The 27351-nt window shown below is 36.6% G+C and overlaps 1 protein-coding gene across 1 annotated transcript in view; it reads left to right on the top strand.

Moving 5' to 3' along the window:
- Positions 1 to 12588: 12588 nt before the first annotated feature.
- PPM1E (protein phosphatase, Mg2+/Mn2+ dependent 1E) overlaps positions 12589 to 27351 on the top strand; it is a 125898-nt gene continuing 111135 nt past the window's right edge. The window contains exon 1 of the mRNA XM_019736354.2: positions 12589 to 13255. Within this exon, the coding sequence (XP_019591913.2) occupies positions 12795 to 13255 (461 nt within the window). The 5' untranslated portion in view covers positions 12589 to 12794. The remainder of the gene's footprint in view (positions 13256 to 27351) is intronic.

Below are 27351 nucleotides of genomic sequence, written 5' to 3'. Positions count from 1 at the left end.
CATTACCAGTTTTTTGTGTGACCTTCCAGAGCTATTCCATGTATCTAAAATATAAATATAATTTTTCTTCAACACCTAAATCACAAAATTTCAACACCCAAATCTGTAAATTATTTTTGTATCTGTACATATAGACTTTTTCTCAATTAAAAAATTGCTGTGTGATACTCCATTGTACAAATATACTATTATTTAATCATTCTTTTATTGATGGATATTTAGGTTAACTACATTTTTGGGAGGATATAGGGAATTGGTCAGAGTATATATGCATTTAAAATGTTGATGTAGAAGGAGAACTGACTCTGGGTGGAGAACACACAATGGGATTTATAGATGATGTAATACAGAATTGTACACCTGAAATCTATGTAATTTTACTAACAATTGTCACCCCAATAAATTTAAATAAAAATAAAAATAAAGAAATGGGGGTGAAATACGCAGGTTTACCTCACAGAAAAAAAAAATGTTGATGTATGTTGCCCAGATTATCCTCTAGAGAGACTACCAATTAATACCTCCACCAGTGATGTTTGAGAGCGGTTGTTTCTGCACACCCTTGACAACACAGTATTTTATCTTTTTTTGCCAATTTGGTAAGTCTATGAAAGTGACATCTCATAGTATGATATTACATTTTCTAGTTCATTTTTTTATATTAAGTGATGTTGGATATCTCTTCATCTTATTATAAGTTATTTCCTTTTCTATGAACTGGCTGTTTATATTTTTTCCATTTTTCTGTTGGGTGGTTGATCTTATTAATCTGTAAGAGTTCTTTACATGTTAAGGAAGGTATTAGGCCTTTGTGACATGGCAAATATTTTTCACAGTTTGTCTTATTTTTTGGCTCACAGAAATTTGATTTTTACATAATTTTTCACTTTTATTTTGTTTCTGAGTTTTGTGTCCTATTTAGACCTTCCCACTCCATGATTATTAAATTCTTCCATTTTTCCTTGCAGAACTTTCAATAAGTGTTATTTTATGTTTAAATCTCTCTGGAGTGGATTTGGATGTTTGCTATGGCTTTGAATTTTGAATTTGACAGAGGGTCTCTGATTAAAGTGCACTCAGTGGTATCTCAGAAGGCAGTTTTATGAAAAATGCCAGTGAATCTGTCTTACATCAGCCAAAACATCAGGCAAGTTCTAAAGAGGACAATTAGTGCAACGGCTAATACATTTTTCTTCATGAATTTTTGGGTTTCTTGATTTATTTCTTGGTTATTTTCAACAAATACTTCTTTTTCATGGGGACGGTAGTTAGATTAGAAAATAATTGGTAAGGAATTATCTCAAGGTGATGAAAAGGAGGGTGCTGATTTGTAATTCAATCCTGACTTTCTTCTCAGCTCCAGATTGGTATAACCAACCATCAACTTGATATCTTCACTTACACGTGTAATAAATAAGTATTTCAAACTTAACCCCTCAAGTCACCCCCAAAAGAAGTATATCTCCTATATCAGTATGTACCACTATCCATACAAGTTTCATCTGAACCAAAAATTGAAGACACTCAATTTCTTTCATATCCTCTATTACATCTAATCTATTAGCAAGTCCTATCAGTTATACTCAAAATATGTCTTAAGCATAGTTTCTCCATTGCCATTTGCTACCACTACACTGTAAGTCAAAGTCTTTTTCACATAAGCTATGGCAATAACCTTCCAATTAGTCTCCGTACTTTAATACGTTTCCTACAACAGGAGTTAGAGGAATCTTTTAAAAAGATATTATCAGTTTGTATTACTTACCTACTTTCAACTTTCCAGTGGCTTCCTGTTACACTTCGAATAAAAGCTGGACTCCTTATGAAAGCTCAACATGACCTATCTTCTGCTTTCTTTTCCATGCTCACATGATGCCATTCACTCCTTTGCTGCCTATGCTTCAGTCACATTGAACTTTGTTCTTCAAATACACACAGTTTCATTCTTGCTTTAGGACCTTTATACCAGCTTTTCTGGGTTTCCATGTGGCTCACTCCTTGTGTTTTAGATTTAGCTCAGATTTTACCTCTTTGGAGAGGCCTTCACTGGCCATCCTACATAATGTTGACCTCCCTTATCACTATCAAATACCCTAATGTTAGTCATTGCATTTGCTCCTGTCTGAAGACATTCTTTACTGACCTATTATCTAACTCTCCCACTGGACTGTAAGCCCCATGAAAGCAGGGACCGTGTTTACTGTTGTATCCTCAGTGCTAGAACACTATCCCTGGCACAGAACTGGCTCTCAGATATCTAATGAAAATGGAAGTGAAACTCTATCACCCATGCGCTAAACTGAAAGACTTGGCTATGCTCCCAAGGCTTCCTTGATTTGCTTAACCTAGGTAAAGTACAGGGTTAATCATGGAGGAAGAAGCACTTTGCAAACTTATTAAAAACTGGACCTCTCATCAATGCATTTTTTTTCTAACCTGGTTTTTATGTTTACTTACTCGTTCACTGTCCTACCAAAATTGTATACAAAGTTCAATAAAATTGATTGTCTTATAGGCCTTTTTACCTTACTATTCTCATTCTTGAAGCAACATTTGACACTTTGAAACTCTCCTCTGTTGGCATCCCTGGTACTAGACCATCCTGCTCCTCTGCCTTCATTGGATACCCCTCTAATGTACATTCATAGTGTCTTTTTTGACAATCAGCATACACGTCCGTGCTAATTGCTCTCCATTTTCCTTTTGTACAGTTGTGTTTCCCATTCTCCAATGTATGGATTGTATATTCTGATGCCTTACCCTCTATTAGTGAAGGTAGGCACACGACGCAAGCCAAGTCAATTGAACTCATCCCTGGACTTTGAAACTTGAGTGGGGGATCCAGGTTGGGAGAAAGTAGTTGAAATGCATTTATTCTAGCAGCAATGACTGAATAAGATAGTTGAGGAGTTTCTACTAAACAGATATCTGGAGTGACTCTATTTCTGCTAATGGATTACTTCAATAGCCCTTCCATAAATTGTCTCTGTTTAACTCAGCCAGAGTTGGCTTCTGTTTATAACGAAAGAATCTGTGATCTACACTTTTCTCTCCAACCTTGGAAGAATTATCCTAGTTCCTTATTTTAGTTGCCACGTTAATCTTTTTTTGTATCCCAAATCAACATATTAAGCTCTATCTCCCATGCTCCAAACTCACTGCAGTCCATTTATAATTAACATGTTATATAGTTCTATCAAATATTTGACATATCTAAAACCAACCCTATTTTCCTCCAATCTAGTTTTCTACTTCATTTCTCTTAACGTGAGAACCTTTTTCAAAGACGTACTTTCATGATGACTACCCATTTAATTAGTTGCCAAATTATTAATTGTATAAGAGTGCCAGTAAGTTGTACTCTAAGAACTTGGAAATTAGAGAAATAAGTTTGCTCTCAGAATTAAACTGAAATCTTTAAAACCATTATCAATTGTAGCGATAGCATTTATTACATGATTACTACTTTCCTTTATACGTATAGTTACTAAATAGCCCATTTAGTAACTTTGTTGAGGGTAGCATTTTTATTCTCAGAGAAGTTACATCTACTTATTATTCTTCAGTTGTAAATATTGGAAACTTGCAATTTAAACCAAAAAGAAAGATATCAAAACCTTAAAGCCAGCTTGGAAATAAATGACCTAGTTAGTTCCAGAGTGCCAGACAGCAGGGACCATGGGAATGGTTTCATGGTGGGAGCCCTTCTTGCATCCTTATTTCTTGCTGAGGATTCAAAGTCTGGGGAGAAAGTATTCTATTGATCTATTGATCTCAGGATGTGATAGAATCTGGGAGAAGTCACTAGAGTTATCTTTGGCTTGTACAAGAAGAGGCCAGGAATCTGGTTTTAACACCCTGACAAAACTACATACAATGGAGGAGAGGTAATTCCCTTAGAGAGATTGAGATTCTGCTAGGAGAGGGTATAGCTTCTGGGCAACCAAAAGCAGGGAATGTATGTTGTAGTTTATGGTTTGCTCAGTCATACCATTAGGAGACAGCCTATCAGGAATTCAAAATAAGTAACTCCAGAGCCCATGCTCTTAGTTACATTAATGAAGTGGTTCTCAACTTAGGATGATTTCGTCTCCCAAAAGGGGGGGACATTTGGCAATGTGGAGATATTTTGGTTGTCACAATTGTAGGGATAGGTGCCACTGGCATCTAGTGGGTAAAGATCAGGTATGCTGCTAAATATCCTAAAATGTACATTGCAGCCCTCTATAACAAAGAATTATTTGGCCCCAAACATCAATAATGTTGAGGTTAGAAACTTTAACCTGAGAAAATGTGTCAATCAGAAGTGTTGGTAAGCAATACAGTATGGTAGAAAAAGGAGGGTCAACGTGGAGCAAACTTCCATGTAAGCACTCAAACCCTATTCAAGGGGATGAGGGTTATTTTTAGACTGGTCCTGACATCTGATCCTTATTGTGGAAACGGACCCCTCAGGTTTGTCAGTTTGATGCTATTACATATTTGAATCATAATGAACTCTGATTTCATGCACGTCAATTATCAACTTACTGATAATTGAATCCCAGATACTTTAGTCACAACCCAGGTACTTAAGTTAAAGGTACAAATGTCTGGTCTTGATGGAAGTAATAGTTCTCACTATAAATTCATATGTTGTCATTGTGATTTTTATATATCAATTTCTTGTGAGATTTGTTCGTGTTAGTTAATGTCCCTTTGTGTAATTAAGTTTGGAACACTCAAACTTCTGAGCCTCCTAAGTGCAAGTTGCTAAACTTTGTCATAAATCCATGCAGGTAAATGTCACTATGGTAGTTTGAAACCAAATTCTTTGACACTCCTCCCATCAGGAGGTGGGGTGTATTACGTGTTTCCCTGAAAATAAGACCAGGTCTTTCTTTGCTCCAAAAGATGGATTAGGGCTTATGTTCAGGGGATGTCCTCCTGAAAAATCATGCTAGGGCTTATTTTACGGTTAGGTCTTATTTTGGGGGAAACACGGTATGTCCCCTTCTCTGGAATCTGAACAGGCTTGTTAACTGCTTTGACCAATAGAGTACCACAGAAGTAATGCTATTCACTACGACACCAGGTCATAAAAGGCTATGCACCTTCTGCCTTGTTCATTGGAACACTCACTCTTGGAACCATTCCTAAGCCACCATGTGAGAAGTCTGCCTACCCTAAGATCATCATATTGGAATCATTACATGTAAGCATTACAGTTGACAGTCCTAGCTGAGCTCCCAGTCAACAGCCAGCTTCAACTGCCAGTTTGGCAACACAATCAAATTAATATCTTGAAAACAATTTGCATACTAGTCATTTTTCCACTCAATTATTTTCAATATAAATGAAAAAAGTATAATGTGAGTGAGTCGTTTTGGACATCTAGCCCATTTGAACCTTCAGATGACTATCTCCCACCAACTGGTATCTGACTACAACCTCATGAGACCTGCAAGTGAGAACCACCTAGCTGAGCCCAGTCAACCTATAGAGCTGTGACATAGAGTAAAATGGTTTTTGTTTTAGTCATTAAGTTTTGAGGTAGTTTGTTATGCAGTAGTAGACAGACAGAACAGCCATGTTAGAGCCTCTCTGGGTGGGTTGCCGGCTCTTCCCAAGTTGTGTCTTCAAGTGCTTTAGAATTTCAGATCTTCCTTTAAAGTGTCTTAGCTCCTTCTGTTCATCTTCATTCCCACTGGCACTGTTCTTTTCTCTATTTATTATCTCCCATTGCCTAACTGATCTTCCAACCTTCAATCTCTCTTCTTTAATCTACCCTGTACTTATCTGAAATAATGCATATTAAATTTTCTTAAAAGAGTTTTCATCATTTTTTTTCAAATTCTATTTTTTTGCCAATACTTGGAACACATTATTGTAATTTCATCTCCCAGTACAGCTTAGATCAAATCTTGAACTTTTGCCTATGCCCATAGGCTTTATACCTTAAAGAATCATGAAGTTATTGGCATATATTTACAGAGACACAAAAATTTCAGAATTTCATGTGACAATTTAAAAAAATATTTGAAAAATTAGTAACTTTATATGTAAAAGACCCAAGTTTATTTTGCATAGATATTTTGATTTGCTGCCTTTGTGTAAATAATTGCAATTTATTGTACTGATATTTAGGGATATGGAGGTTCATCAAATCTTAATAGTCCTCAACTTGCAGAATTACTGGGAACCACGTGTGCTATATTCGTGCCAGATATGTCATTTATAGATCACTCTTTCATAGGGCAACAAACCACTTCATATGCCCAAATCATTTCCTTTCTGGAGAAGATACATTGTGTCAGCATGGTTACCATGTGTGGTAATTGATAATGTCTGTGCCACATGGCTTACTTCTAACCTTGTCCAACACAGCTATTCTACCACCTCTGATTACCATATGTTACAGCACTCTAGGTTAATGGAATCATTTCCATCTTCCCCTCTAGTCACAAATGTCATCATGGCTCAATTCCATCAGCGCCACACTCAACAAAGAATAAAGTGTTCAGTATTTGAGCATAGAAGACACTTTTGTGAAGTTTTCATATTTAGTTGCCTGCTTAATTTTCATTTAGAAAAGCAGTTGGATTTTTTGATGAATACTCCAGAATGGGGAATGGGCATCTGCTGATTAAAATAGGACATGATCAATATCACCCTCAATTCTTGCATGTATTAATTCTAAATAAATATATGAAGGGAATTAAAAATCAGATGATAATGATAAAGATAGGTATTTACCACCATAAAGCACTTTTTGGTTTTGTAAGGTGAAAACTAGTAGCAAAATATTGAAATGGATTTTTAAAAATAAGAGTCAATACATTTTAGAACTACTTATTATAGAAGGAATATACCATATGTTAGTTATTCATAGTACCTCCATCAGAAATTACCATCAACCCATGCCCTCTTCCTCAGAAGCATGTCTTCTCCATGTCCTGTTCTTCAGAAGCATGTCTTAATAAGTTCAAAAATAATTTTGGTTCCTCTAAGAACTATGCTGGTTAAAAACAAAGGTTGTTACCATTAATAGTTAAAACATTAAAAAAGTTAGAACATGTTTTTGGGACATCTCTGCTTTTCAAAATGGATGAAAATAATGCATGTGGGCCTGGTATTACCTGATGCAAATTTTAATTTTGACAGCTTTGGACTGTTGCAATATAACCATATTAGCCCCCAGTAGAAAAGGAATAAAAATAATATAGCAGTATTTTTGGCAGCAAGTGGAGATGATTTTAAAGTTACATTATTGATCTAGGATGTAGAAGATGCAGCCAGGGTATATCAAGGAGAAAGGAGGAAGAAGTTCTTATCTGAAAACATTTTTATGTGCTCAGTTTTTTCAGTTATAAGGTACTCTGTTGCTCCCTACTAGTCAGTTTGACAACACAATTGAATTAATATCTTAAAGAGTACTTACATATTTGTTTTTCTTCCACTCAATTTTAAAAATGAGTGAAAAGTTACACATTTTTATATTTGCAATTTAACATCATTAGGTCTAGTCTTAAACATTTGTCTAGGCACTAAGATCTGAGATATATACACACACACACACACACACACATACACACACACATACACATATAAATACTTCGTTATTACACTTTTTCAAATATGCCAATATTTTATGTAAACAATGTATATTTTATCATTTGAGATACAGTATCAGCTTCAAATCAGTAATTTTTTACAATCAGCAATAACAAAATTGAGACTTTTTTTGGAAATAGTTTTCTATTTTTCACCTATAAAGAGATAAAACAGGCATACTTTAGAATAGACAGAATATTCTAGACTTGTATAACCAAGCAGATACTAACTGGAGATAAATTGAGGAGTTAACATATTTTCTTAGTTACAAGCACCAATTATTCACCATATATCAAATATTAACTTTAAAAAATTAATAGGCTTTATTTTTAAAGCAATTTTAGATTTACCATAAAAAGAGTGGAAAGGATGAGAGTTCCATATATGCCCTCTCCCGCTCCTCACCAGTGTTCTCAATTACTAACATATTAGTGAGGTACATTTGTTGCAATTGATGAGCCAATATTGATACATTATTAACTAAAATAGTTTACATTAGAGTTCACTCTTTGTGTTGTACAGCCTATGGATTTTGACAAATGTCTAATATATATCTACCCTTATAGTATCATACAAAATAGTTTTTGCTGCCCTAAAAATACCTTGTATTCCACCTATTCATCCTTTCTTCTCTCACCTTGGACTCCTGGCAACCTATTTGTAACTTTTAATTCTAGGAAATAATTTACTGCTAATTTCAAGTAAGGTCAGTATTCCAGTAGCACCTTTGAAGACCTAAACTTGCTTTAATGTCAGCTTGATCCATTTATAGTTCTTTCATATATATAATACATTTTATAGTGCTTTAAAGTATTATTTGTTATTGTATCAATCAAGACCCAGTTAAGAAAACAGAGGGCAATTGGTTGCACAAGTGATAGAAAAGCTAAAAAAGGCAAAAGGGAAGGTGAGTCAGTGTCTTAGTTCATTTGGGTTGTTATAAGAAAAATACCATAGACTGGTTGACTTATAAACAACAGAAATTTATTTCTCACAGTTCTGGAGGTTTGGAGGTCGAAGATTTGGGCTCTGGCTAATTCAGTGGCTGGTTGACAGACAGCCATCTTTTAACTATGTCCTCACATAGCAGAAGTGGAAAAGGTCTCTTTTGGACCTTTATTATTATTATTATTATTATTATTATTATTATTATTATTGGGGAATATTGGGGAACAGTGTGTTTCTCCAGGGCCCATCAGCTCCAAGTAGTTGTCCTTCAATCTAGTTGGGGAGGGCTCAGCTCAGCTCCAAGTCCAGTCATCATTTTCAGTCTTTAGTTGCAGGGGGTGCCGCAGCCCACCATCCCATGTGGGAATTGAACCCCCAACCTTGTTGAGAGCTCGCGCTCTAACAAACTGAACCATCCAGCCGCCCCTGGACCTTTTTTTTTTTAAAAGGCACTAAATCCCATTCATGAGGGTTCCGCCCTCATGACTTAATCACCTCCCAAGGGCCCCAACTTCTAATAACATCATCTTGGGGGTTAGGATTTCGACATACGAATCTGTGGAGAACACAAATATTCAGTCCATAACAGGCAAGAGCAGGAAGCTAGAAGCCACTACCATCTCTAGGCTGATGGACAAATGGAAGAAGATGATGTTTCTAGAGCTCAGGGGCTGGTGTCATAGGCAAAAGCTGGAATCCCAGTGGATGCGATCGGGGGAGCAAAGCTACAAAGGAAATGCAGCAGGCATTAGGACTGGTAGGATAGGGAAGAAATATCCTGGCTTTTCTCCTTTCCTCCCAGTTTCCAGTTTCTTGCCAATGCCTCCCACTGGGCAAATCTCAGCTGAAAGTCAGCTGTCAAGGAACAGTAGTGAATACAGCCTGAAAGGGTGGGCTCTCCCCAAATAGAGAGCAGAACAAGAGGAAAAGGAATGGATGTGAAAGCAAAAAGGACAAGGAGTAACACAATAATCAATTATTTCTAACTTTGAAAATCAACTTTATTGAGGTATAATTTACATATGATATACTTATTTAAAATGTATTTTGATAATTTTTGACAAGGGAATACACCTATATAACGACTCAATCAAGATGTAGAATATTTTAATCACCCCACAAAGATCCCTCTTACTCCTTTGCCATGAATCCCCCAGCCCACCTCAGTCCCAGGCAACATTAATCTGCTTTCTGTCACTATAGGTTAGCTTTGCCTGTCCTAGAATTTCACATAAATGGAATCATAGAGTATACACTTTTTTGTGCCTGGATTTTCCCCCCTCAGTATGTTTCTGAGATTCATCCATGTTGTTGTATTTATCAGTAGTTCATTTCTTTTTATTGTTGAGTAGTATTCCATTGTATGAATACACCACAAGTTGTTTATCCATTCACGTACTGATGACATCTGGGTTATTTCCAAGTTTATGAATAAAACTACTGCAAACATTATGTACAAAGATTTTTGTGGTGTGTGTGTATGTGTTTGGTGGACATGTTTTCATTTCTTGTGGGTAAATATTTGGGAGAGGAATTGCTGGGTTATATGACAAGAAACTGCCAAACTCAGCAATTCTTTATAACCTTATAAATAGCATTACCATAAATGTCTGCGAAAAGACATTGTGCATTTCCTCCAAAGAGCTAAGGATTAGAAGGAGAACAATTCTTATGAGAAAAAAAATTCTTTACAATCTCAAAAATATTTAAATACCCTCGATAACATACACTTTTCATAGCTTAATATTTTTTAGTAACTAGTAAGAAGGGATTGGGGAAGTGTAAGAGGAGAGGAACTGAAAAAGAAAGTAAAGCAATGCAAAATAATGACGGAAAAGATTTCTTGACAATGGCAAAGTCATCCTACACAGCTGCTCTGAGATCCCAGCACTGCTGTCAGCAACCTTCTGGCAAAGCTACTCTGTCAAATGGATGCACTAGAATCCATACTGATTTTTTGTGAAGGAATATCTTCATTAATATAAGCAAACATGTCTCTCATTTATAGTAATGTAGAGGTGTGGGCTTTTTCTTTTACTCTTAGTAGTAATGTTTCCCCAACACATAACAGTTCCCTTTGATATGTGGGTTGAGTCATAAATTAATGTCACAAATAAATGTCACCTAGATGAGGAAGGCAATTACATTAACAAAGTAGGAAGGTGTAGCTTGATATGAATTGTTACAGTTGACAGCTATGTACTCTTGAACTAAATGTTATCTTTTCTAATTCTGAGATGTTAAATAGTTGTTAGAATGTTAAACTGGACATTTAGGTGTACAGTCTTAAAAGTTTTGTCAGTCTTTTCTAGATATTCTGAAATGGAAATGAACAGGTGGGTTGAAAACAAAGACAAATGAGGAGTTTAAAGACTTTCTTGGCAGGAGGTTAAAGACTTTCTTGGCATCTCAGGGAAGTTGCTCTACACTGGTGATATTTTAAACAAAACACAAATACATTTAGCTTGTGTAGAAACAGACTTATTTACGGAGTCTTTCCATTTACCTTTGAGACAAAAATAGTTATAGGGGACTCATGCATTACTCACTCTACATTTTCTATCATGTATTATTTAATCTCAAGCTGGGAGAGAGAATGGACCTCTATTTTACATGATGCCACAATGTACATTAGTGAGCTCAACCCACTTAATCTTAAAATAACAGTATCAGGTCAGGGATTTAGAACACAGTATTATATGAAAACAGTTGGCAGGGAGACTTCTCCTGCCATTAATAACTGACTAGAAATGGCATTTCAGATCCTAAATCCAACTGAAACCCAGAAACAATTAAATGGAGAGGATGGGTTGATAATTTGTGAGTTTTTCAAAGTAGAAAAAGAATCACTATGTTTTTGCTGAATTATATGTTGCCATGGACATGGAAGTATGCAGTAAGGATGCTATCATCTATACAGCTGTATAAAAACACAGCTTCTGCCTCTCCCAACCCCCCCCCCCCCCAGTAGGGCTCGAAAATAATAGGCTTGTGTGTAGTTTGGTAAGAAAATTAGAATAATTTAAAGTTGTTTCAGTTTCAGTCTAAGAAAGAAAGAAAAGCTGGGGGTTGAGGAAGAAGAGCTAACAAAATGTATACATATTATGTAATAAAGTATATGTATTGTGCAGAGACTAAAGAGGGGTGTCTTGGTGTGCTGGAAAACTAATGGCTTTGTAGTGAAAAGACCTGGATTTTGTTCGTGTTGCATCACGTGGGTGACCTTGAGCAAAGTCACAATGTCTTTAATTCTGTTTCCTCATCTGTAAATTGGAATCATAATGGTAATGTCTTTAATCTTGAGTCACTATTGTAAGGATTAAAGGGGTAAAAGACAACTTGTAAACTAGAAAAGCCTAGAAAACTAAGGCTTTACAGACATTGCACTGTTGAATCTTCAGAGACAAAGAAAAGGAAAAAAGGCTTTGGAGGCTGACAACCTGGGTTCTGATTCCAGTGTCATGGCTAGTAGCTTTGACACCTCCAAGCGAGTAAAGTACTTAAAATCCTGTTTCCTCTTTGTGAGAAATGAGGATAACACCACTTTCTTCGCAGAATCAAATGAGAGAAAGTATGCAAAGAAACCTACCACTTGGTAGTTGTTTGATGCCCTCCCCTGCCCAAAACTATTATACTTAGTAAAGGAGTGTCATCAACAACAAAAGGTGTTCACACCGTGATATCTTTCAACAGATAAAGGCTCTAGGGCAAGGCAGGAACAGATAAGGAAAACAGGTAAATCCATCAAAGTGGGACCCAACAGCTAGACTTGGAGATGTCTTAGTTCACTTTATCCAGTTGAGGCTATGGTAGCTATACAATAAAGACATTCAGAGTTGGAGAGCGGGGAAGTCTAGCGTCCGTTCGACTACACGGACTCGACGGGAGGGACCCTGAAATTCTTAATTAGAGCTGGTTGTCATGGCGACAGTCTCTAGGCAGCGTGGGCTGAGCTCTCTGTAGGGCTAGGAGGTGGGCCTCCGCTGGACCCTGAGCGCGCGCCCGGCACCAACTTTCCCTCCAGACCCGAGAGGGGCGGCGCGCTCCGCCCCCGCCCCCGGGCCGCGCACGTCCGCACTCGGCGGCGCGCACGCCTGCGGGAGCCCTCTCCAGGCTACCTAGTGCTGATCGCTCGTGCCGGTGCGGCCGTTAACCGCCCTTGCGGGAGCCCGAGGCTCGAAAGCAGCCCCCTCCGCTTCCTGGGCTTCCCCACCCGCCCCAACTTCCCGGTCGGCCCCGGGGCATGAGCAGCGATGGCCGGCTGCATCCCTGAGGAGAAAACTTACCGGCGCTTCCTGGAGCTATTCTTGGGCGAGTTTCGGGGACCCTGCGGCGGCGGCGAGCCGGAGCCGGAGCCGGAACCCGAACCCGAACCCGAATCGGAGCCCGAGCCGGAGCCCGAACTGGTAGCCGCTGAGGCGGCCGAGGCTTCGGTCGAGGAGCCTGAGGAGGAGGCGGTCACGGTAGCCGCCACGGAGGAGGGGGAGCAAGAGCAAGACCCCGACCCCGAGGAGGAGGCGGTGGCGGCAGCGGAGGGCGAGCAGGAGGAAGAGGAGGAGGCGGCGGCAGCCCCGGGGCAGTCGGCCGTGTTGCCGCCGCCGCAGCCCCAGCTGCCGCCGCTACCCCCGCTCCTGCGGCCGCTGTCGGAGCGCATCACCCGCGAGGAGGTGGAGGGCGAGAGCCTGGACCTGTGCCTGCAGCAGCTCTACAAATAGTTAAGTGGCGGGGCTCGGTTGGGGGTGGGCCCGCTGTCCCTGCCGCGTCGGCCCTTCAAACTGCTCTCTATTCCGCTCTTCACCCCCCACCCCCCCGCCCCACACACACACCCGCGCCTGGCGCCGCTGGAAGCGCCCCCGCTGCTCGGACTGGGGCGGTAGGCTGCGTGCGAGCTGCCCACGCCCGCTTAGGTCCGGGTGCTCCTGCTGGTCCCGGAGCCGCTCCTCCGGCCCCTGAGCCCTCCTGCCGGGCCCCTGCTCTTTCTTCCAGCTTCACCTCGGCCGCCCACTTCTTGCTCCACTTCACACACACCCTTTCTCCTTCGTGCCTCCGAAGGTCCTTTCTTCCAGTCTTGAGAGTTCCCTCTTCTTCCCAGCTCCCTGCCTCTAGGAGGTTTTTCTCCCGCCCCGGTCTGTCTTTTTCTCTGAGCGCCTTGTTTTGGCGGCTGGAGACGAGACTCGGTTCTAGGCTGCGCTGCGAGATGCTTCCTGCGTAACCGCGACAACAATGATTGTAATACCCGCCTGGTAGCCGCATGCATGAGGAGAGACTGGAGTAGGTTTTTCCGCCAGGCGCTCAATGTGGAAAGTGAAGAGCTATTTGGATGGCTTAATCCATGGGCGCCTAGCATCCTAGTTGAAAGATATTTGATAACTCCTAATTGAGGGAAGCGGGGAGAACTTGGGAGGGAAGAGTAAGCAAAAATTTACACGCGAGCCCTCAGGTGAAGGACACCTGAAAAAACCCTAAGTCGTTCAAGTGCAAAAGTCAGGCTGGTTTGATAAAATTGCAATTAGATGCAGTATTTTCAGTCCATTAAGTAGATGGAGTAGGGGAGAGAAAGCAGATGGCTTAGCTACACAGATGAAAAGTCGAAAATAGAAAGGTCAAGGCTTTGCCTTTCATCCCAGTTCTGGTTTTTATGGGCTTGAAATAGAAACGGTTTACAATTGCGTCTCTTTCTAAACGGAGTTGTTCTGAAATAATGACAGAGGAGAATACTAACAAGTTTCTGGAAACATTGGTAAACCTGGGAATGAATCTTTTGCCATTCTGCTGATAGTTGTAATGAAAGGTGTTACTCTGGACCTACAAAAGTTTACTACTGCACAATTCACTGCAATTAAATTCAGACTCACTTCTCGGATTTTCTCAGAAGCCTAAATTAAGAGAAGGGCCTGGAAAGGAAATGTTTTGTCTTTATCCAACGTGACCGGGGATCAAATCATTTTCCTGTGAAAGCAGAAGCTTATCAATAGGCAAAAAGCATTTAACATCTGCTGTAGAAGCAGGCTGTACTGATGTTCCACACTTTATAGGCTATTTAAAATCTAATTTGGAAATACTGTTCGATTACCAAAGTAATAATGCTTTTTGGGAAATTAAAAAAAAAAGGCATGTAATACCACCACCCAGAGACAACAGTATTAACATTTTAGAGTCTTCCTAGTGTTTGTAAACTGTCATAGAAATGGGCGTATGCAATGTCATTTTTTAACACTATATAAAGACGTTTAAAACTTCCTACTAAAAAGAAAATGGAAATGTTTACCAAAGTGGGAGAATTTATCTTAGCATCAGACTAATTCTATTTTGACAGTTCTTACCTTTACAAACGCAGTTGCAGAATTAAAGAAACACACGTTTAAACAGAGAAGGTCCATTAAAAAGAGACTCATTAGTTTAGAACAGCTACAAACATTTGCCAGTAAAGGTTTTTTTTAAAAAATGAAACCTATATAAAGATGATGGCAAGTAGACATATGTTTTCCATATGGAAGGAAAGCAAGATTAATTTTGATATACATAAAACTTGAAAAGGTATTCAAATGGTAAAATGGCTATCTAATTGAGAATAGAAGTTTGGATTTGAAGTAAAACTAGCAAAATTAAAGTTGGAAAATATTTTGCTTTAAATCAGAGATTTCATCATTTATACTGTGTTTTGTGCAGGGGCTATTAACCTATTTTTATTCAGATATAAAATGGCTGGCTTGTTCATGTAAAGTAACTTCAAAATTCTTAAACAGATACCCCCCCAAAAAAAGCCTAAGAGTTAAAAAATATATACTTTTAATGTTTTTAGTTTTTATTTTGTTATTTATAAAAGGAAATCATATTACTTAGTTACAAGAATCAATATTGGAAGACACTGTTGGGATAGATCATTTTCTGACCAAGCACTTTATTTTACAGATGAGAAAACTATGGATTCAGATTCAGAAATGACAGATTATGTATAAAAGATTCCAACATTTCTCAATATAAGTTATAATACTCATTTAAAACTACATCTTTTTTCTTATTAAAAAGTAGTAAATGTTCACTATAAGAAGTGGAGAAAATTCACATTAGCAAAGAGAAGAAAATAAATACCAACCATTCAGTGTTAACTGTACTTTTTAGGTTTTTTCCCACTTCTCAGGCTGCCACTTATTCTCTGAGTCTTTGTTTTGTAGCTAGCTATCTTGAGACCAACTTCTTAAAAAAGATTTATTCATGTTCATACATATAGATGTAATTTTTTTTTTTTCATTTTGGCTACTCCGTAGCATTCCATTGTGTGATTGTACTATGATTTATCTAATCTATTGATAGACATTTGGGTTGTTTAATTTTTACATATTATATACTGTATTATTTAATACTAGCTGCTCTAATGCATAAATCCTGAAATCCCAAAAGATTAACATAACGTTAGTTTATTTCTTGCTCACAGAGTACTTTAATGAAGAAGAAAGGTTTGTTTTCTTATGGAGTGATTAGGGGACCCAGGCTAGTAATAAAGGTGTGCATCTTTAACCTGTGGTTTCCAAGGTTGCTCTAGGCATCCAGCAAACATAAGAAGAGTAGAGAATGGTGTTGGACGTTTCTAGGGGCCAGTCCTTAGAAGTGGCATATATAATTCTGTTCACTTTCCATTGACTAGAATTCAAGTCATACGGCACCCACCTAGGGCCCACATTTCTCAGCAAACAGGACTGGGAAATGTAGTTGCTGGCTTGGCAGTTAATTTAAGAAACAACTCTACACTTTGAAAAAAGAACACCAAACTTTGGTTGATAGCTGGCAGCCTCTGCCCTACAAATAATTCTACAGTTTGGACATGATTCCTTGTGCATGTGTTCATAGATTTCTTGGGTATATACCTAGAAGTGGAATTGTCAGATTGAACTTGTGAACTATGTACACATTTACTTTGTTAGATATTGCCAAATTCCTTTGTCCAACAGTACTGTATGAGAGATCTGGTTTCTCCATGTCCTCACTAATACTACAACTGCCATGCCACTCACCTTGTATTTTTATACAGCTGTATAAAATACAGTGGCATTAATGCCACTGAACTACTGTGTTTCCCTGAAAATAAGACCTAACTGGAAAATAAGCCCTAGCATGATTTTTCAGGATGACATCCCCTGAACATAAGTCCTAATGCATCTTTTGGAGCAAAAATTAATATAAGACCCGGTCTTATTTTCGGGGAAACACAGTATGTTGGAAATATGAGAATATGTATAGCTGACTATGATTTTGATTTTGGGCATTTTGGAAGCGGTCGCTTGTTCAGAAGTCTAGACCAGCACTGTTCAATAGGAATATAATTGAGCCACATATATAATTTAAAATTTTCTATTAACCAAATTTTAAAAATTGAAGAGATAGATGAGTTTAGTTTTAATAATTTATTTTCTTTAACCCAATATATCCAAATATATTATCATTTAAAAATGTAATCAATGTTAAAATATCATTGAGATATTTTACATTTTTTTATACCAAGTCTTCAAAATCCTGTGTATATTTTACACTTACAGCACATATCAATTTATTTAGTAGCTATGTGGGGCTAGGGACCACCATATTGAATGGCACAGATTTAGATTTAATAACAAAAGCTTTTATTCTGTAACACATATATTTAATTTCAAAGTTATATTTAAGTGGGTTCTCACTCCAATCACCAAATACATCTTAATTTAGCCTTTGGAGGAATAGAAAGCCGGATTTATTTTCTCCAGATTTCTTTCTGTGACTAGAGAATAATCTGATCTAGATTATTGAATGTAAATTTCTCCTCACATAGTTTATGGGGTAGTAGTTTTTTCTGTTGCTGTGTAACATGTCACCATAAACTTAGTAACTTAAAATAACACTCATTTATTATCTTACAGTTTTGTAGGTCAGAAGTCAAGGAATGTTCCGCTGGGTTCTCTGCTTAAAGTCTCAAGTCAAGGCCAAAGTCAAGGTACAGGTCAGGCTGGGCTCTTCTCTGGAGGCTCGGGAAGATTCTACTTCCCAGCCCATGCAGGTTTTTAACAGAATCTAGAACCTTGTTGTAGGTTTGAGGTCCTCATTTCCTTGCTGGCTGTCAGGCAGGGGCTGGTTATCACTCCTATAAGCCACCCACATTCCTTCTCAAGATGGTTTGAAGACCTGTCCATCTTCAAACCAGCAATGACACATCAGTCCTTATGCTTTAAATCTCTCTGGCTTCTCTTACTGCTAACCAGAGAAAGCTCTCTGCTTTTAAGGGTTCATGTGATTAAGTCAGGTCTGCCAAAATAGTCTCCCTATTTTATGATCAACTTGCCATATAACATAACACAACACAGGAATAGCTCATTGGTATTCACAGATTTTGGTGATTAAAGTGTGACATCTTTGGGGGACCATTTTAGTAATTCTTCATATCACAATAGAGAAATAAGATGGAAGAGCATTTTAATTATTTTGTTTAGAGGTCTTTTAATTTTACATCTACATGAAAGAAAAAGAGTCTCCCAATCCTTTTTGTCTTCACTCCTACCAACCTGGTCCAAGGTTCTGTCAGCTATTAGTTGGCTTGTAGCCGTGCTCTTAACTGCTGTTTCTGGTTCCACATTTCCCTCCCTTCCGTCAGTTTTTCATGTAATAATCATTTGGTCTCTCTTTGATCAGCTTCTGCTCTTGTTTAGTTTCCATGCTTCAATCACAGTGGTCTTCATTTAGTTCCCAGAACCTGCCATGCTCTGCCCTGTCTCAGGTTCTCTGTACTTTTGTTTTCTTTGCCCAAGCAACTTTTCCCCTTCTTTCCACTGTCCAACTCAACCTTAAATATCTTGTCCTCATAGAGGTGTTTCCTTACCTATGGTCTAAATTAAGTCTTGGTTTTCATAGCATCCTTTATATCCACTTATCACAATTTATATACATTCATGTGTTTTTTAATGTCTTCCTTAGACTGAAGGCAACAGGTAAATAATGTTTTGTTCATCTTTGTGTATGCAGCACCTAGTACAGGTCCTGGCACATAGTGGGCACTCATTAACTATTTGTTGAACAAATGAATGAATCTTCAACTTTTTATCTGCTCAGTCTACCAGGTTGTTTTCATTCCAGATTTTTGTAGGCCTGTTCTTAGTCCCTTCTTTCTCTTAGTTATTATTTTCTTCCACTGCTCTCCTCTGAATGGTAGAGAAGCTTGCTTCCTATTTTATGTTGTTATTGGTGTGTGTGTGTGTGTGTGTGTGTGTGTGTGTGTGTGTGTGTTTAACATTTTCAGTTATATAGCTGCGGAAATATGTTTGCAGTTCTTGTTACTGATTAACACTCCACAACTTTTTAACATTTTCATGGATTTAGGAATATTCTCATGTAAATTCTTTGAGAATATTGTGAACAATGACAAGTTTGAAGAATGATAATACTGTATAGAGAGTAATGAGCTTGTTAACAGGTTGAGAATAATCTTAATTCCTTGTGTGTATTTTCCCTTACGACTTTACCTTCTGGTGTGTAGTTCTGAGGAAGACCAGTCCATTACTTCCTAGCTTAGCTTAAGTTATCAAAGAAAAAGAATCAAAAGACTAATCTGCTAGTTAGAAGTATCAAAAATAATTTTTTTCCTGGTGATGTGATCCCATAATGATTTATAAGATTTCCTACAGAAACATTGCTGTTCTTATCTTTTATGGAATTGAAGAATTTGACCTACTTCTACCACAAGGCAAAACTTCTGATCTTCAATCCATACACTGGGGGTGCCAAAAAAAAAAAGTATACAAATGGACACTTTGGTCAGTGTTGCTCAAGCAGTTTGCCGTAATCAGAAGTGTCTGGACGCTGATGGTAACCGCTTTGAGCACCTCTTGTCATTGCAGAAGTCAAATGTGACTTGTATTCATCTTTTGTTATCGGTATATATTGAGTATTATAATTTTAATACAGTTTTCCTTTCTTAAAATGTGTATACATTTTCTGGGCACCCCCTGTATAGTAATTTCTTACGTTTTTCTGCTTTGTGAATCTAAATACAAAAACTAAAACAAAAATTGCTTTTTAATAAGGCTGGTTTTTGAGAAGTGCTACAGCTATTTTACTACAATACTCACCTTTGCATTAAAAAAAAACCAAGCACCATCAACAACAAAAGTAACGAATGCCCTTAAGGTGATATATATAGTATTTATTAAATTGTGTTTGAGGTTTGTGATATATAAAATTATTTCTTAGGTTAAAACTGTAGAGGGCGAAAATCATGTTGTGAACATATTTTTTTATTGAACCTAACAAGTTATTACATAAATATGGGCACTGACAGTCATTAAATCAGGCTGTTACTGATTTTGCAATAGGAATGACCTCTGAAGTTTTAGGATTTGATTTCTGGAAACCCTGAATATTTATTAGTTCATATAGTCTTGGTTTATGGCAGCTTATAAATGCAGTCTCATCTATTAAGTGAGAGACATATGTCTTATTATTCACAATCTACTTATATACAATCAGAGGAACAAAATATTTTCAATTTTTCAAGGTCATATGGAAAGTTAACTGCATCTAGAAGTAATTTCAGCCTTTAAAACAGATAAATACAAATTTGCATTCAAATGCTCTTTGCCAACATATTCTCTATTCTTGGATTGAGAAATATAAATATCTTGCTGTAAGACTTAGTTAACAATTTAAACCTCCATGGGTCACCATTGTCTGCACCGGAAATAATTCTAGAGCTAGTAGTAGTAGTATTTTCTGTTGTTGCTACTGCATTTATTGAGAGCTTGTTCAGGCACTGTATTACATTTGTTACCTCATTTAATCCTTGCAAAAAGTATTTGAGGTTAATTAAGCTCTATTATTAGCCCATTTTGCAGATGCAAAAGCCAAAGCACAGAAAGTTTAAAGAACTTTCTCAACTTTCCACTAGCAGTGGAATGATTTCAGGCAGAATGATTTTTGAGAGGTTATAGCTATAAAGTTCATTTTATGATTTTCATGCTACATTACAAACGTATTTCTATAGGGAAAAATCTCAGTGAAAATGAAATTCAATTGTTTGAATTTTGACTACTGCTGTTGCTTAGCTCAGGTTCTTATCACTGCTTGCTGTGATTAGTTTAGTAACCTCACAGAAAATTTGCCATTAGTCTCTTTTTCCTCTAATCTAGCCTCACTGTATTTTCCAACATAATTGAATTCACAGCACTTCTCTAAAGATGTCATGTTATTTCTTGTCTCTTTGCCTTTGTAGATGCTGTTTCTTCTTTGTGGAATATCCACTTTCCTGGCTAACCATAACCTCCCTTTTGAGGGAGAAGGGGTGGTTGGATTTTTATTTTATCTTCCACCCAAAAAGTCCATCTTGCTCTGGTATTATCTGTAAATAAAGAGCAGTGTAAGGTTTTTGCACCAAATATTTTTGTAAATCTCGTTTCTAATTAAAGAAAAGATCAACAATTAATGCTACTTATTAAAAACACAATTTGAAATCTAGAAATTCTTTAAAAAGTAGCCTAAAAATGGTTTACAACTTGTTGTATAGTTCATAACAATGCCAAACAAACAAACATATCACTATTTTACCTTGAGATATTTTTTTCCATTTTGTACTTGACTAATCCTGCAATCTATTTAGATTTTTGAATTCAATAATAATTATTGAAGTAGCCAAAGGCACCTATTTTCTATACAGTTTTAACACTACTCAACATAGTGTCCCTTTTGGAAAGAAATCCTTTTTAATCTTTTTTAAAATTAAGTAAACAGAGAAGAGAAATATTTTTGCTCAATTAGTTTGCAGTCTATATTAATGTCATATATTCAGTATGGGATTTTTTAGAAGCCAGTAAAATACATTCTGGTCATTAGTAAGCAGTGGATTATATATTAACATAAAGCAATGATCACTTGTATTCTAGAAGTCTAATGGATGACAGTTCCCACCATTGGGTTCATATGCTGTAACAGTTTTGTAATCATTATGATTGTAAAATCATTATTCCTTTGCATAATGCATTAAAAAAATGGCTCAAAGTAAAGCTTGTCCTTTAGAGTCAGAATTCCATTTTATATGTTAAAATATCCAGTTTATGTTCAACATATAATACTAAAGTAAAGTAAAACTATCCTTGATTATCAAGGAAAGGAAGAGGAAATAGGACAAGTGATATCATCTAATGTAAAGCTGTAAAAATAAACTGTAGATGAAAATATATTGAAGATCAAATATAAAAGCATTCTCTCAGAATGAGGCCTTACAAGTACTCAAACCAACTAATTAAACATCACAATGGAAAAGTCCATTAAATATTATATTAAATAGTATATTTTTATATTCTTACATAGGTCAAAATTACCAAATCATGAAACTAAATTTCTTCTCATTTCTCTAAGGACTATAAATGGAGATTTTAATTAAGAATTTCTTTGGTTTTAAAAAAAACTGTTTATTTTACTATAATTTAGTTCTAAGTAGTTGTCTAAATAAAGATAGCCTTATGTATGGTTTGGTAATTTTGTGGTTAATATATACCATGAAAAAATTCTAGGTATTCAGTTCCTGAGGCATATATGATCAGCCATGTTCAAGCTTGATATTAAATCATTTGGTATTTTGTAATACATATAGTTAACAGTAAATCCTAAAAACCAATTTGATTAAAGACAGTATCCTATTTTTAAACTGACATTAATGGAGTTTATTTTCTTAGTCACTTGTTTTTCACCTCATTGAAGAAACTATTTCAAATGGCAAATTAATTTTACTATAATAGGAGTAATATTTATTTAGTCATCAAAAAATCATTAAGTACCTACTCTATGCCATGCACTGTGCTAGATGCTGCTTATACAGAAATAAAATACTTGTTTCCTTCCTCAAGAAATGTGGAGTTTAGAGGAAAAGTTGGAGAAATTAACTAGCAAGTACAGTACAATGTGAATATAATAAAAGTTATTAACTCTGTTATGGATGAGGTGATATACTGAGCACATATCATATGTTATCTTCTGTTTTTTGTTGTTGTTATTTTCTGTTTTTATCAAGAAATTAATGTTTAGCAACATAAGGTAAATCATCCAAGGTCACGCAGTACGTGCTAGTAGAACCAGTATTTAAACTCAGATGTATCTGACTTTAAAGCTTGTAATCTTGATGCCTCTCTATGTACTGATAAGAGTTAAGACACAGCGGTGCAGAGGATTTTATGGGACATTGGGGTGGGTGTGCCAGTGTAGTCTGTTAGATTCTGGAAGGGGATATTAAGTTGAATTTAGAAGACTAAATAGGAATTAGCCAAGAGGAGGAGGGAGCTGAAAAGCATTCCAGCAGAGAGACTATCATGTGCAAAAGCATGGAAATGAGAGAGCATAGCGGATTTGGGACTTCTCTGTTGTTTCTCTGAATAAAGGAGGGTGATCCTGCAAGAAAGGCTGGAGAAATAACCCTGAAAGTCATTCATTCATTCATTCAGTCAGTCAGTCAGTCAGTCAGTCAGTCAGTCAGTCAATATCGGGCCCGGTAGACTTTGTGTTCACTGCATCTTTGGGAAGATGAGGGAATTTTAAAAACTACAAGTCATTGAAATGCCACTAATGTTAAACAAAATGCCACATAACCAGGAAACAGAAGAGCCTATGCTGTTTCTTTTGCCCTCTAATTTGTCTTAATTGGCTTTTAGAACAATGGTATCTAAATTGTAAACTCTTTTTCTCTTTTTTTTCCTGATCATTTCTCTCATCAGTGCTATCTCATGCCAACCAATGTGGAGATTTTAGAACAGAAGACTGCCTGAAGTGTTCTCATTTCAACTATGCTTAAATCCTATTTACTTCCTAAAGATTTATGAAAGGATAAGTATGTCTCTCTATCAGTATCCACAGTGTGACCTTATCTTTCATAGGATAAATGTACTAAAAGTACTATAACAGATTCTTTCAAGGACATGTCCGGAGAGATAGAAGCACATCAAGCTGCTGGATGGATATACAAGACAACACAAGACCATGACCCAGATTAAAAATCAACATATAAAATTTAGGAATGATTTTTCTGAGTTTGAAGGAGTGATGTTTATCACTAGACATATTTATCATTCAGTGAGAGAATTATTAGTTTATTTTCTCTATCTTCACAATCTAAAGAGACAGCTTTCAACACTCATTTCAAATGCTATCTCCCACTAGAAGAATTTCTATGAGGTCAACGGGAAGTAATTATTCCCTTCCTTGAACTCCCCAGTATTTCATCTGTATCTTTTTAAAAGACATTCAATAATTCCTTCCTTTTTATTACATCATTTGTATGCAGGCCTTATCTCTATTAATTTTACGTACCTTCCTTGAAGCAAAATTCACATTTGATCCACAGCACTAAGCTTTGTACATATAAGGCACTGAGCTAATATTTAATGAATTAAATCACAGCATCCATATCATAAACTGAATGATTAGAACAGTGTTAAAGTATTGGACATGAATTACCTACTTCAGAATCATCTGGAATATATTGTTAAAAATGCAACTTCCTGTGCTCCTGTCCACACCTACTGAATGAGAATTTCTGTGGGATCCAGGAATCTTGTTTTGAATAAAAATCTAGGTAATTATGATGAACATTAAAGATTGAGAATTCACTGCATTAGGGAATGTAAGAATCCAAATTAAAATAGAATTTACATGAATTTGCTGATATGCTTAACATTAAAAATAACATTTGTACATACCAGAGTGCAAAATATAAGAAAAAAAATGAATAGGAGGATATTTTCAATGCAATTTTTCTATGTCAGTGAAGATCAATGTTCAGTGTTTTAGGACTTTCAGTGTTCAAAAGCATATTTAGATGTATTAAATAATTTTGAATATTGAACATTTTTATGAATGCATTTGAAGTAAAGTGCCCTGGATTTATAAGTAAAGATTAAGAAAAGATGCAGTGAACATTCTTATCTGCACATTTTTATATTACTGTATGCATAGATGTCTTTTAGGGCATCATTTTCTATAATATAGCTTGTGGCTAATAGTTTTATTATAAAAGAGTGTTTTAGATAGCATTTAACAATTCATGTTTCTCATCTTTAGCAACACATTGTATTTTAGATTTACTTGTGTGTAAATGTTTTATCTGATTTTTTAAAATATGGAATTGCTGATTGAATGCCAACTATTTTGGCTTATGCATTATTGAAGTTGATAAGGACTACAATACGCTGTAAGAAGCAAGTCCAATATAGATCTCCATCCATGTAATTCTTTTACTTTAATATGACATACAATAGTTTTACAAGCTTAAGCTGTTCTTATAACAATAATAGTAAGATAAGAAATGCTTAAATAATGCTTGTAATGTAGAGCACTGGTCCTGGTACTTTGCATGTATTAATTTATTTAATTCTCACAACAACCAAATGAAGTAGGCACTGTTATCAATTACACATTACAGGTGAGGAAACTGAGACACTAAGTAAGAAATAATGTCTAAATTCATACAACTGGTAAGTGGCTAGGATATGAACCCATGCAGTGTAGCTTCAGAGTCAGCACTCTTCACTACTCTACAATAATGTTAGTTTTTTAAACTAGCAGTTAATTTGATTCTGTCTTAGTAATTATCAGGAGCATTTTCCAGCAATAAGATGGCAAATGATTCCAAGTAAGAATTTTAAACAAATTCAGTCTATATCTAAACATTATCTTTTTTGAATTGTCTTAATGCTATTCCTACTTTTACTGATATATGTAGTAATATCCAGGTTTTTTTAACTTAAAATTAGTTGCATATCAAAAAATTGTCTTAGCATGTTATTTCTGGTGTTTATGATTGCAAAAGATGATGATTTGTAGTAAAAAGAAAAAAGTGTCTGTGGAGGAATAGTCCCATCTTCAGCACTGATTGACCCAAGTGAAAGTTCAGACTGATGACTTTAAATATTATATATAAAATATGTTTAGTAATATACTTTCTGATAAAGTTTACTGAAGTTTTTCTCTATAAAAAGTGCATTTTTGATTGACGTTTCTGTGTTACACATGAATAAAATATTTCTCCATGATCTGTGTCATTTCCTCATTTTTAATTCTAGAACTTGGTCATTTTAGGTATCATTAATTATGTTGTTTCAATAAATAAATACTGAAGAATACCACCTTTTAAAAGCATCTAACTTATGAATGCTATATATTAGGCTGTGTTTTAATATGTTAACTGTGCCTAAAAATCTGTACTTTCAAAACACTGATTTGTTTAAAAGGTTTAATTGAATACCACTGGTTTGGTATAATCAGGACAGCTCAGAAGAGGAGACCTAAATTAGAAAGAAACTCAGAATGGAAAATAAAGAAGAGATACTTTACCCTTAGAATAAAAGGTTCCAAAAAGTGGAGGTAGACTATAGGATTCTTGAATCATGGATGTGCCCAATTATGTGGCTCTTAATAGCATCACTAGTATACTTTTATCTTTTTAATGCAAACTTTTAATCTAGTCAATTGAAAAACAGTATGAACATTGAATTATCTGTGGAACTCTTAAAGGAAGGGTTACTGTAATTTTACATGGGAAAAGATATTTCTTGTATTTTTATTTTTTTATCTATATTTTGTATTTTATTAATAGTGGAAAAGAATGAACATCATTTCCCCCCCCATTTTTCTAACCCCCCCCACTCCGGTTCAAGCTGTTGTTTCTCAGTCTAGTTGTGTAGGACACAGCTCACTGGTCCATGCTGGTATTGTGAACCTTGCGCTCCCCAGGCTGAGGTAGTCGGTCGCTGGTCATCAGTTGGCCACTCACAGCAGCTCATGGCAGCTCTCGCCGGCTGCCGGCTATGCTGGCCACCGGCCTTTCCTGGCAGCACATGGTAGCCCACAGCAGCACACAGCAGCCCGCGGCAGCTCACGCCAACCTCTGCCTGCCTGCTCCAGGGAGAGCTGTTGTTCAAAACCTTAGCTGTAGGGGGCGCAGCTCACTGGCCCATGTGAGAATGGAACCGGCAACCTCGATTCCATTGGAGCTGGGCCCTCCAACCACCTGAGCCACTGGGCCAGCCCCAAACATCATTTTTTTAATGAACAAAACATTTCTTTTCTAAATTTGACACCGGTATGAAACTTACTCCAAATATTTAAGTTTTTAAAACTACAAGTTGAAGATTTGATCGTGCTATAAAGTACCATTTTACCTGATGGCTAGGAGTCAAGTATAGTCAAGAGAGGTGTCTAACAAGTACCTTTAGAGCAATACATAAGGCATTTAATAACTTGAAGAGAATGACAATGTCCTGTTTCTCAAATAAATAGATATTTAATTTACAAGGAAATTATTCTATACAGAGTTTCCTACTAGAATATAAGCTCCACATAATTAGCATTTTAATTTCTGATTAAATAGAAGACACATGCTCATGTTTGAAACTACATGAAAAAACAGAAAAACTACTGTATTTTGCTACTTCAAATAGCTCTTTAGGAATATTTTTCTCGTCCTTTTTTATGCAAATATATTTATAACTAAATTGAGATCATACTTATGTAGACCTTACAGACCTTACAAGGTCTGACAAGTTCCCGAGCTTGTTGCACTGATATTGCTAACCTTCTTTGATATCAGAGGGATTATTCATTATGAATTTGTACCAACTAGACAAACAATTAACCAAAGTTTACTATTTGGAAGTGCTGAAAAGTCTGCTTGAAAAAGTTAGATAACCTGAACTTTTTGCCAACAATTCATGGCTCTTGCATCACGACAATGCACCAGCTCACACTGCACTGTCTGTGAGGGAGTTTTTAGCCAGTAGACAAATAACTGTATTGGAACACCGTCCCTCA

The sequence above is a fragment of the Rhinolophus sinicus genome, linkage group LG15, assembly GCF_036562045.2.
Source record: "Rhinolophus sinicus isolate RSC01 linkage group LG15, ASM3656204v1, whole genome shotgun sequence".
Lineage (NCBI taxonomy): Eukaryota > Metazoa > Chordata > Mammalia > Chiroptera > Rhinolophidae > Rhinolophus > Rhinolophus sinicus.
The sequence above is the reverse complement of the archived record's forward strand: the minus strand, read 5'-3'. Positions and strand labels throughout refer to the sequence as shown.